The sequence below is a fragment of the Corvus hawaiiensis genome, chromosome 5, assembly GCF_020740725.1.
Source record: "Corvus hawaiiensis isolate bCorHaw1 chromosome 5, bCorHaw1.pri.cur, whole genome shotgun sequence".
Taxonomy (NCBI): domain Eukaryota; kingdom Metazoa; phylum Chordata; class Aves; order Passeriformes; family Corvidae; genus Corvus; species Corvus hawaiiensis.
In genome coordinates this window covers 12,303,013-12,315,556 of record NC_063217.1, presented here as the reverse complement: position 1 = coordinate 12,315,556, position 12,544 = coordinate 12,303,013, and the positions used below count along the sequence as shown (strand labels likewise).

Sequence of the window (12,544 nt, the reverse complement as noted above, 5' to 3'; positions counted from 1 at the left end):
CAAACTTAGGTTTTTTTCAGTATCTAGAGAGCATTGGCTTTCTGTTGATATCTCTTTAATATTGGATGGTCATCTCTTAAAAATTTAGGTAGTGGTAGTCTGGTTTAAGTATTAGAATTCTGTAAACCAAATTTTAGTTTTTCTTCTGTGTGTATGCACACTTTTAAAATCTGTAAGTTTGGAGTGGCATTGATTTGTGAAATGTTCAGTGACCAGTGTAGAGCTCTTGCGTTAAAATGAGCATTATCTTACGATCTCTGGTTCTGTTAGGAAACAAGGTATCTAGTAGGTGAAGAGATCAGAAGTCCTTGGTTATTCTTTCCCTTCTTTCCACGTGGAAGGAAGTAGTATACTTGTCTTCATGCATACAGAATGTTTTGTTGAGCTGCCTTCTTTTTTGCTGCTGCTTTCCTGTTTGTTAAGGACTTTATTCTTTTCAGTCTAAGGAGTAAACCTACTGATGGGCTCCTGACCACTGAAAACAGAGAGAAAAACAGAGGGAAAAAAATTAAGAGAGTAATTTAAGTAATTTCAACCATTTGAAACTACTGGGTTTTTCCTTTTTTTTTTTTTTTTCCTTCCTTTGTCAATTTGGTCATCATAAAAGAAGGGGATCTGTCTGTTCGTGTTTCACTGTTCTACAAACTCACTCTCGAGGGTGTATTACATTTTCTTGTTTCTCAGGCATTTTACTGTAATGTTGGGGTTTTAAATTTTTTTTTTTTTGTATTTGATCCAGAATGGTTCTGATACACAAGAATTATGTCTAAAGTTTTTTTTTCTTCACTCTTGTGTAGTTTGATTTGTGTACAGAAGGTGCAAGATTCTCAGTAACCTAGGCTATATCAAATACATATATAGTGCTGATAAATACTGTAGTTTAGATGTTGATTTTAAACTGCAAAATTTTGCATGAAACAGCTGTAATCCATGGCATTTGCTAGTCTTGTAAAATCTGAGGTATAAAATTTATGAGTTTGTCCTCGAAAAAAAATCCAAAACCAAGTTTTAAACTTGGCAGCCAAGTGTGACTGAAAGCCATGTGTCCAGAAAAATTTTTTGTGTGTATTGTATACAGAGGTAGAAAGAAAATGAGGACTCTATCAGAGCTCTGTCCTCAATCGCTGCATCGTGAGAGACAAGCCACGTTGTTCCCAGAGTGTGCAAACAGCTCACTCTGGAGGGAGGGGTGAGACCTTGATACCACAGCTCTGGGGTAGGGGCCTGAGAGAGAATTATGTTTAGCCTCCCTTCCTCCTTTAAAAAGATTGGATATCTCTTAAAAGAGATTTTTCAGTTTTTAAAGGTTGAAAACTGTCAAAAGTCTGTAAACAAGTGTCAGATATCTTTCAAGTTACGTGTGTAAAGAACTGAATGAAATACTCTATAGATTGCTGTGAGCATAAAGGTTCTTGCTGCTCTGCTGACAGATAGCTGGTAAAGCTGTGATATACCAGTACAAAGCAAAGCTTTGTCAGCATAGAGAAAAACAGTAATACGTAGCATTTGGGGAATGTTTTCCTACTGTAGATGTTGTCTTAATGAACTTCCCACTTAAAATCAGAATAAATGAAGTTAACCCAGTGCAAATTTGCTGGTGTACCTGAGTTTTCACCCACACAAATGAGTCTGTTTTTCATTTGCCATTGTGCCCATGTGAGTAAGCTGGAGGGGTTTTGGGTGCTGGTGGGGGGTAGGTGGTTCTCATTAGTTTGTTTTCTTTTGTATGAATATTGGGAAGAGTTAGAGTGCTCATGGTATAAAGAAATACATAAACTGCAATTTTGGAAAAGACTTAAAATTTTATTTTTTAAAAATTAATTGTAGATATGCACAGTCTATTAAATCTATTTTCTGATATGTTTTTCTTACTTTTTTCTATTATTTCTTTCTGTTAATCCTTCTAATAACAGTACAGTAGCCTGTTCAAATTTTTTGTTTTAAATGAATCACTGGCACCTTGCACAAGTACTAGGAAAAACAGTGTGACTGGTAGCTTTTTGTTCTTTCAGCACTAAATGCAGTTCTTCAGTTTTGGTGCTCAAATAAGACTTTAAACAGTAAATCCAGCAAATCGCTCTGCTCCTTCATGAAGCACTCTGTCACGTGAAGTCACAAATAGCAGCCCTTTGTTGGCTGCTTCTGAAGATGATTGGTCTCTCTTGGCTCCGTTTTTTTTCCCCATCTTGTTCTTTACTTGCACACGGACAATTATTTTCACTGACAACTTGTTTTTACTTTGTTTCAAAACCATGGGCAATTAGGAGTTCTTGTAAATGAGGGTAGGCCTTAGCCTGGTTGTCTTTGGAAGCAGTCACAGATATGTTGAAGGGATTCAAACAGGTAGGCTGAAAAGCATCAAGTGTTTGTGGAGCTCTCTGAAGAAGATGATTTTAGATAAGCATACGTTATAAGATGTTAAAGACTATTTTACTGATAGCCAAAATATTTCTTTCATGAGATGAATATGAGAAGTCTTGTATATATATGTGAACAGACAGTGAAGAACAAGTGAGTCAGGTAGAAAATTTTGTAAATTCTGAAAAGCCATATATAAGGGATGCTACATATCTTCAGATGATTGCATATAATACAATAGCATTCTACTTTGATTTTATTGTTCTTCATCATTCTTACATGTATGAGAAGCCAACCCCACCTACTCACCCTCACTTCTCAGTTATCTGAATTTTCTTCTGAAATAGTTCAGGTTTATTTTATGATAGGTACTGCTATCTCTAGCTGTAGTCATGTTCATTGTAACACTGAATTGAACAGGCTTCAGGATCTAACATTGCATTTTCTTCTTTTGACTTGCTTAACTTAAGTTTGATCTTAACTCAGAACTACTTGCTTTTCATTCGTATTATTTCAGAGATCAGTGAAACTCTCTAACATATTTTGTGTAAATTCCAGTAATACATTCAACCATAAGTTGGCCATAAAATTGCCTTTGTGGATATGCTTTGCAATTGGAAAATATTGCAGTGGAGTGTGAGTTGCCTCCATGTCCTGTGAAAAATGCATGTGCTTTTCTGAATAGTAAGTGCAAGTTTTATGTAATCAAACTAATCTTTTATTTGGCAAAAAGTAGTTTTTAGCAGATAGAAAGGAGTTGGTTTTATTTTGAACAGTATGTTATTTGTAGTCCTGTTCTGCTATAGTACTGAGATATTAATGTATTTTAAATAATGTGATTTCTTTATTTTGATTTTAGGAGAATGACATCTTCCTGGGCTGGGAAAAGGGAGCTTACAAGAAATGGGGAAAGAGTAAGAAAAAGTGCTCTGATTTAACACTAGAGGAAATGAAAAAACAGGCTGCTGTCCAGTGTCTTCGCTCTGCTTCTGATGAAGTAAGTTTGGACTACTTAATGTCCTTCATGTCCTTCTTTGTGCTAGATATATTTAGCTTGTGATGCTTATCTTTTAATTTGTGGCTTCTTAAAATGCTGGCTCGCCAAGAGTTCTCCAAGAGTTCTTTATTTTTCTTTAGGAAATTATGAAATCTGTGTATGGGTATGGTATGTATCTCTTGATTTCACAAGAGATTCTGTACTATGTAGTGTCATGCTTTTCTTTCTGTAAACCCTCACCTGTTCTTGTCAGGGGCAGTTGCAATACACTAGTTTGAGTTGAAATTACCATAAAGCTTTGCATAAAGGTAATTCTAAAAATTCTAAATCGACTTTGTGTTCTGTGTAAATAGAAAGGATTGGAATATTTGGGAAGAAAGCCATCTTGCTCTGTGCATGCTACATGTGTAATCCAGAATTCCTAAATAAAAAGCCACGTATAGTAGCAAATGTTCACTTTCCAGATGACACGATTGAGTGGAAGGGGAGTTGAAGTGCACTGACTGGAGAAGGTGAGGAGAGGTGAAGGTGGCAGGTGAAGGAAGATAGCAGAGGCAGCAGGTATCATTGTAGTTGAGCAGAAAAGTGGACAAAGGGAGAGGCAGTTGAAGGCAATGTTTAAAAAGAAAAAACGATCTGTAGCACAAGTCAAAGGAAGCTCTCTAAGGAGATTTTTCAGACAACAAGAATGAGAAACTCTGTTTTTTAGTTTACAGAACTATAAGTTCTCTGATCTGTCACTGCTGTAAGAAGAAACTACCCCACCTATGCAGCCTGGTTGTGTTACTGCTCTACACACCTTCCTAGTCATAGCTTGTGTTTGCACATGCATTTGGGTGGTTACATGGAGAACTGGTTTGGAAAAGTGAATCAGTTTCCTGAGATTAACCTGGTTGGGGCAGAGGAAAGGTTAACCCAGAGAGGTTTCCTGGTCAGATTTGTGGCACAGACACTTGTGCCAGCAAGGCTATGGAAGAATAATCAAGGGAGTGAGGATGATTTGGTGGTTATTCCCACCACCTTCAGCAGCATTACCATCATGTTCTGGCTCACTGTTTGTGAAGCTACTTGAGTATTCATTCAGTTATTAAATAGCTAACTGACTTAACTGGGAGATTTCTGAACTTCCATTTTCCCATTACTTATTATCCTAACAAAGTGATGCAAAGTACAATTTTGTTGGTAACTTGCTCTGCTCTCATAGTTACAGAATATTGAGGTCTAACTCTAACTACCATAGAAGTTAATTTAAATATGAAACAAATATGGGGAAATAATTGCAAGACGTAATGTCTTTCTTGAGGATATGTTTGACTTTGTCTACTCATTTTATGAACAACAAAATGTAGGTCTCATACATAGACCACAGGAATACTGATGTTTGATTCTTAACTTTAGAAATTACTCCCTTGATGCATCTCCACATAGCTGAAAATCAATGATCATCACTTAGAGCTAAGTTTATATAATACAGAGAAATTTAGTTGCAGAGCAATAGGAAGGAAGTAAATTTATTGATAACCTATAACAGAGAAGGGAAGAAACTATTCAACTACAGTTTTGAAAGAATAAAAATACATGGGATCTGAAAGGTTGAAAAATAACTTCATCTTTGACCCCTGTCACCTTGTCAAATTTTTAGTGTTCAACATTAACCTATAATCTGCAACCTGTAGACTTGAGTTATTTCAGAGCTATTTTGACTTCTGTTGCCTGCTCAGACAGTTAAGCTTTCACATTTGTTGTCATTAATGAAATTGCAGGTCATAATTTTTATAATGTGTTTTCAAACACAGAATTGAACCTTTAACCCTTTTAAAAAAAGTTGTTACTTAAAGCTGCTTTGTAGGTAGTTTAACACATGCATTGCATGAAAGAAATACAGACTTCTTTTATTTTTTCCCCTAGAGTTAAAGGGAAGGGTGATCCTGCTTAAATGCTAGTAACACTTTAAAATAATTTGTAAGATATCTTTTATTTCTGCTTTTTCAAACACGTTTCTCATGTTGTTGCATTTTTGTGTTTAAGTTTGTGTGCTGATCTGATGGGAATAATCAGTAGATTTTAGACTGTGAAAGATAATGTTCGAATACTATTTCTGCTGAGGTATTCAAGCTGCTCCAAACAGTTTTCATGGTTTTGTCTCTACAAAAAGATAAAAATACTCTGTGAACTGTAGTTGGAATTGTAGGTCACTTGTGTGTAAGGAGTATTTATAAAAATTGTTGAGATACAAATAACACTTTTTTTCTGGTGCCACTTGAATTTTTTAAAATAGTTTTCTGAATCATATGAGAAACGTTTACCTGTGATTTTTTTGTTGTTGTTGTCAGATGAGGTAGATGTGTTCATGAGGATGTTCTCTTTTTGCAAGTGGCCTGATAAATAGTCCACATGGGCAGTTATAGAGCTTTTTTACAGTTTTGCTGTCCTTCTGTGATCCCTTTTTCAAAGTAGGTGGATACAGAAATGCCAATCTGCTCACATGGATATGGAACACTTGCTCTTCCAGCCTAACCTCTTCTTTCAACCTTAGTATTGGAGCAAAGCAAGCAAGTTTGAGCCCCTTTATTGGGAGTAATTGGAAAAAAAAGTCTTGGTGTATTTCAACTTAAATATATTTAAATAAAATTGTATTTAAGTGAAGTGATTTTAGGGTTTACCCTATGTACATCTGTAGACAGAATATGTATACACACGTGTGTACAGGCACACACAAACACACACAAAAGAGCCAAAACAAGGGAGACAATTCAGTGAAGACTTTGGGATTTTGCAACCTGATCTATTTTAGAGACAAAAGTGTGCAAAGGATGAAGAGGTAATGAGGATCAGTAGTAACTTTCCTAACTCTCATAGGAAATTACAGAGATCCGGGTAATGTAATTTTTAATTTTGCATTTAATTATTTAAACCAATAATGTGTTGAGAAACGGTAGTCAGTCTGCCTCCTCCTCCTAACAGTAATCAAAAGCCTTAAAATTGGGTGATCGCTTCAAAAAGGTGCTTGATGGAGAGAGGAAGTTGTAAAATGGATTATATGAAAATTGGCTTGATAGCAGTAAGTACTGTTTTGTCAGACTTTCATTTAGTGGTTGAAACAAATATTTTGAAACCACCTCTTGTCGATTTTCATTTCCACAGTATTCATTCTTAGGGTGTACTTCATTTGGTAGCTTAGTTTTGCTTGAATTCAGTTTTTCCTCTCTTACTAAAAAGAGTAATGCTGTAAAACACTAATCTGAGACAAAAATTCAAGGTTCTAGTTTTAATTTCATGGTCCTGAAAACAAACATTTAACTTCAAGAAGCCTACAATTTGGTGTTTATTTCTAAAACATTTCCTACATCATGGAGATTGACGAGTCAGAGAACCTGCTCTGCCTCACTGTGTCTTTGCACCTGTTGTGGACTAAGTGTGTTTGTGAGAGGAGGCCTGATTTTAACAGATTCCATCTGGTATATGCAAGAATGCAAATTGTTAATGTATGTTCTGAGGACAGTATATTTTGTGTGACAAGCATTTTGGTGTCTCAAATTGTCTATAGTCGTATGAATGAGTCTTTGGCTGCAGATGCTCTTGCAGTCAGGAGCAGAGGCAACGTAAGTACATCGCAACTTGCCAGAAAATGGAGACAGAATGATGGTGAGAAGAACTTTTAAGCCAAGTACTTTAATGTAACAATCAATTGCTATTCTTACTGTAGTTCTAAAGTTTATTTTTTCTGAAACACTTGAATAAATAGCAGTTTAAAGACATGCTGAAGAATTGCTCAAGTTTTTAAAAGCTTGTTAATATTGACCTTGAGTAGAGATTTCATCTTAATTTTTATCCTGCTGAAGTCTGGAAGAAATTTTAAAATGTTGGTTTGCAGTTAACTGGTCATGTAGGGATATCCATTCTAATGAAATGTTGAGTAAAAAAACCTAATGTTTAGGACTGGGGAATATTTATATAAAAGTCCTCTGATGAAAATAAGAAATTTTATCCTTAAATTACTGCCTCAAATTTTAAGTAAAAACAGCTGATCTGTAAAAATTAAATAACTTGATGTTTAGTTTTGTTGTTGTTGTTTGTAATTCCTATCTGAAACACAGATCAGTTCGTTCATGTGCAATTTGAGATTTTTTTTCTTTTTTTAAAACCTCCTAATTCTGACAGTCTAAATTATTTTGTATTTGAATAATGAAACTTGTCATTACTTGTCTTGTTACTGTCAGTAAAAAGACAGAAAGCAGTATATTTGAGACTCAGAAATTTATTAAATAAGAGTTTAGAAATTCATGTGTGTTACTTTTTACAAGGTGGATACTGTGAGCAAGGTTGGAATTGCTTATGGAGACTGATACATGTAAGACTTTTGAATAGGTGTATTTCCCAGGAATAATATTGAAATTACTTATATGCCTGTCCATTGGTCTTAAATCCAAGCTTAATTAGCTTTTACCTGATGACTTTTCTGCTAAAATTTGCATTGCTCTATAGTGAGCAGGTCTGCAGCTGTGCTATTGCGGTTGCTATGGAGTGCAGTTAATTCACTGAACACTTGCAGTGTGACACGTGAAGCTGCACTCCAAGATGGCGCCAGAATTTCAGTTAAAGCAGTGTCTGTGTCCTTCTGATGAAATGTGTGAGGGCTTTTTAAGAATGAGGAGACAGCTTCCTGTGGATCTTACTTTCAGCGCTGATGAAACCAGTGCTCCAAGACTCTTTCCTTCTCCCAATGTAGGTGTCCACTTTGCCTAAGCTGTTCCACAGCACATCCTGAGACATTCTTAGTGTCTAATGCTGCTGATCTCCCAAGGCCTGTCATAATGGGGTTCAGGCAGTGTGGTCCATTCTGAACTAACCAAGCTCTCAAAGTCTTCTAACTGCCACATGAAACCGTGTGCAACATGTTAAAGCAAGAGCTAGTCTTGGTTGATAGATTCCGTGATGAATTTTGAAACAGAACTGCTCTAATGTATTTGACAAGAACACACATCCCACTGTTCTAAGAAATTACTGCTTGGGGGTAACATGGAAACATAATTGGTGAAACTTCATAACAGTAATTTCTTTTAAATGTAGTCAGGTGTGGGCATGCTAACAGCATAGAGCACTGGCTTTGCTGACTTTGAGTTACGACGGGGGAATAGAACTCTTCTGATACTTGTGTTATCATGCAGGAGCACATAGAGGAACAAGTGGGGCTCTAGTGAAAAATTTTTGCTAAAAATTTTAATGGTAATTTTATTCTCAAATGTGCCTTGCTTTCAGCACAGACTTGAGATGTGTCTAAAATAAGATTTTGTTGACATTTTCTTAGCATTTGTCATCTTTCTTACTCGAAGTGCAGAACTGTCAAACTTTCATAGAATCATAGAATCCTAGAATGGTTTGGGTTGGAAGGAACCTTAAAGATCATTTCGCTCCAAACTCCTGCCATGGGTAGGGACACCTCCCACTAGACCAGTTTCCTCACAGCCCCATCCAACCTGGCCTTGAACATTAGTAGGCGTGGGGCATCCATGCAGTTACTACAGTTCTGCACATAAACCTTATTTGTAGAAATAATCTCCTGATCAGGCCAAATGAATCAATTGGTTATGATTGCATATCTGAGCATGTTTTTATTGAGGGTTACTCTGGCCAACTATTGCTGTCTCCAGAGATTATGGTATCTGTGTGCCAGTTTAGACCAAGGCACTGTCACATCATCTGCCTTGCACTTTGCAATAGTGATAGGCAAGAACTGAGGGAAAAGGACTTCTGGAGTTTATAGCAAGAACTGTCTTTCTTTCTAAGCAGAATGGCACCTTAACTAGATGATTTAAAATTCATTTTAATCACTGATTTATTCCTGCTGTTCCCTGCTTCTCTAACATAACCTAATATTAATTAGGTAATACACACTGACCACTACACTGGGATACCGGAGAATCAGGTTGTAAACATTAGACGGTTTTGTAAGTGATTTAAATTACAGATCTATGTATAATTAGAAGTGACATGAACAAGAGTGTTAATGTAAAGATACGGGACAGCAGAAGAATGAATCAAGTTGTGTAAAAGCCATCTTAACAAATAGAAAGGTGAAGTGCATGTTGAAAAGTTTCAATTTATTAAAGTAAAAAAATGAAGTTAAGGTTCCAAAATAGCCTTAATGGTTCTTGAAGCATATATCCTGACTAGCTTAGTAGTAAGCATTTCTATGTGTCTGAGGATGATTGTTCAGAGTCCTTTACCAGAAAATGCCAAAAACACTTCAAAAATTAAATGAATGTTCTCTTTCTTTTGGTTTGTGTCCAGTTGTCCTTATGGAAAGGGATATACTAGCTGTTTCCAGAACATGCAGCGTTATTTAGGAAAGAATTTTAAAAATAACTTCAGATACCATATAGGAAATGAAAGTCATTTGTCTTGCCAAGGTAGCCATCACAGAATAAATTAATTACAATAAATCAATTCCTTTTTCTTTATGACTTTGGCATTAAACAGATATTCATAGTTCCACATATCTGATTTGTCATGTTACTGAAACCACTTTGCTGTCTGTAATAGTAACATTAATTGAAGTTGGCAAAGGTTTTAATTATTCCAATTTTTGTATGTGTTTTCTCAATATAGAAAATGTACATACTGAACTGGAGAAATTCCTTGTGGGAGCTTAGTCTACACAAAAGTTGCTTCATAACATTAAATATTTCCCGTAGTAGAGATGACTGTCTTGGAGGCTGAAAGTAGGTGTTCAGTGTTGTTGCAGTGGGGATCCTGCAACACGCATATACCAAACCAGGCGTCCCGTGGAAAGGAAATATATACGGACAGACAGATTCTTGCTAGCTGTTTCAGAGATGTTTATTTCTCCAGCCGCATGGCCGGAGCTCTGCCCAGGAACTGTTCCAGTCACGGGACCAAGGGTCCTTCTGCCCGCGCAGGGAACACAAACCAACCAATGGGAACGAGGCTGAGCAGGGGCAGGGGAACCCCGTGTCTGTGCCCTCAGGGCCCCTCTCCCAGGGCTACACGGCGGGGGAGGGACCCCGACACAGTGTGATTGAAAGTTATTTCACCTTGTATGTACTTCCCATGAAAATGGGGGCAAACTGGGGCAAGGCAGATCTGTCCTCGCAGCAGCTTCTCTGATAAGCCTGGGACAGAAGGGAAGTTGGTGTATGCATTTCTTGGAGGGAGGAGCAGCACAGACTTTCAGGCACACAGGTGTGCCAGGAAAATGCCAGAGGAGCTGGTTACAGAGCTCTCCTGAATAATGCCTTGTGTTCCATCACAGAGCAGTGTTATTAGATTATAATTTTCCTTAATGTAGAGCAATAATTTTCACAATTTGAGATGGGGGTCCATTATGAATTCTTATCATACACAGAAGCAAACTTGAATGAACCTGGCAGAGCACCTGCTGAGGAAAATTCAAGTGTCCTTTCTGCATTTCACTTGGTGCAGAAAAGAGCTTTTGCGTAATTGGTGGGAACTCACTTTAAAAGTTTCTGCCATTTCATTGATAATACAGATAAGAACATTTTAGCATGGGCAAGCTGAAGTACTGTGATTAAGTGAAATCTCACAGCAGCACTGCTTACATGGATAGCAAGTCTGTTGTGGCTTTGAAGTCAGCATGTTTGTTTATAAGTGATGACTAATAATCAGGAAGAATAGTTTCTAGTGAGGAATTATCCTTTCTTGGGGGGATAACATCTATTTCAGTGTAGCCTGCTATGGGAGGGAGCTAAAAGAATTAAGTTTTAAATAACAGAAGTCAGATTAGCTGCTCTAGTAACCTACATTTAGGGATAGCATGTTTATTTGTAGTTAATTTGAGCTGGCAGATGACCTCTTTTATCTAGAATTAGTAAATAACACGTGCTATTTATTATCTCTCTCTCTCTTAGAAGGTGGTGTGTGATGTGGTGAATTACAGCTCTGAAATCTGAGCCTGATCCTAGCTATTTGCTAGATACGTAATTTACCTTTCCTAATGTTGTTTTAATACCAAAGACAGGATTAAGAGAGTTTCAAGGAAGTATTTTTATTTCCTTGTTGGAGAGCTATTGCTCTCATATTTCTTAAAATGGCTTGGATTTATGTGATATTAAGGCAGTTTGCTTGGAAATTAATATTCTGAGGTCACACATTTATTGAAGATTACTTTGGATCAAGTATTCATGAGCCCCAAAAAGAGAAGTTAATAAATAGAATTTGTTTTTCTGACTGGTCCAGTATCTTTGTGATAAATCATTACATATTCAAATAAACAGATAAAGATTTGTGTTCTTGCTGCTAAAGGGTCAAAAACATTTACAAGTACACAGTCTTAAGTGTTTCTTAATGTCATCTATCTTACTATGATAATGCAAGCTGGAACCTTATTTTAATCCTTTGAACTCACCTGGATTGAACACCCCAGGGAAGCTGCTATTTTAATGGATTGAGATTTATTTATTCATATATTCACATAGTGCTGATCTTGGGCCAAGATTATTTTTTAGTCTGTCTTGAGCACCTCTTGTGAGAGTACTTGTAATCAGATGAATTATACTGTGTCAGAATGTTAAAAAATGAAAACCTAGACTTTTAACTTTCTCTCATCATCCTACAAAATACAGAAATAGATGTGTGGTTGCGGTGAATCACATTTTGTGCCTTACTCAGTTCACGTGGCTTAACAGCTGAATCATATAGAAAAGCTATCTAATCCTGCACTTGGTGACCAGAGACATGCTAACAAAACAGTCTTGGTACAGTCAGAATACCATCTTCTCTGGAGAGCCCCATGGCCTGTAAAATCAATGATTTGAAACTATGAATATATTGATTTACTTTAATTTCTAGATTGTTTGAACTTGCATTTTGTGAAATACTCTGTCAATATTCTCTAGTTTATCCTGTTTCAGCAGGGGTTTGGACTAGACGATCTCCAGAGGTACTTTCCAACCTAAACTGTTGTGTATGTTTGGGAAAAGGATTTGTTTTGAAAGATAGAAAGCTCTCAAAACCCTAGTAGCGAATGAGTGATTATTTTAATTGTTCAGGTAAAAGGAATTGTCATGCTTTTGCTTTTCAAAAAGATTGAAGAGGAGCAAGGACCTTTCTCCATACCTTACAGGCCTGAAGTAACAAGCCATATTTAGTAAATATTTACACTGCACAGTTCAAAGCTTCTGGAGGAAGCTTTTAACTTATGTTAGACTA

General features: G+C 36.6%; 1 protein-coding gene across 1 annotated transcript in view; it reads left to right on the top strand.

Annotated features, from left to right (window-relative positions):
* KIAA0232 (KIAA0232 ortholog) overlaps nucleotides 1–12,544 on the top strand; it is a 65,716-nt gene that overhangs the window by 29,643 nt on the left and 23,529 nt on the right. Inside the window, exon 3 of the mRNA XM_048305146.1 lies at nucleotides 3,218–3,355. Coding sequence (XP_048161103.1) covers nucleotides 3,218–3,355 — 138 coding nt within the window. The remainder of the gene's footprint in view (nucleotides 1–3,217; nucleotides 3,356–12,544) is intronic.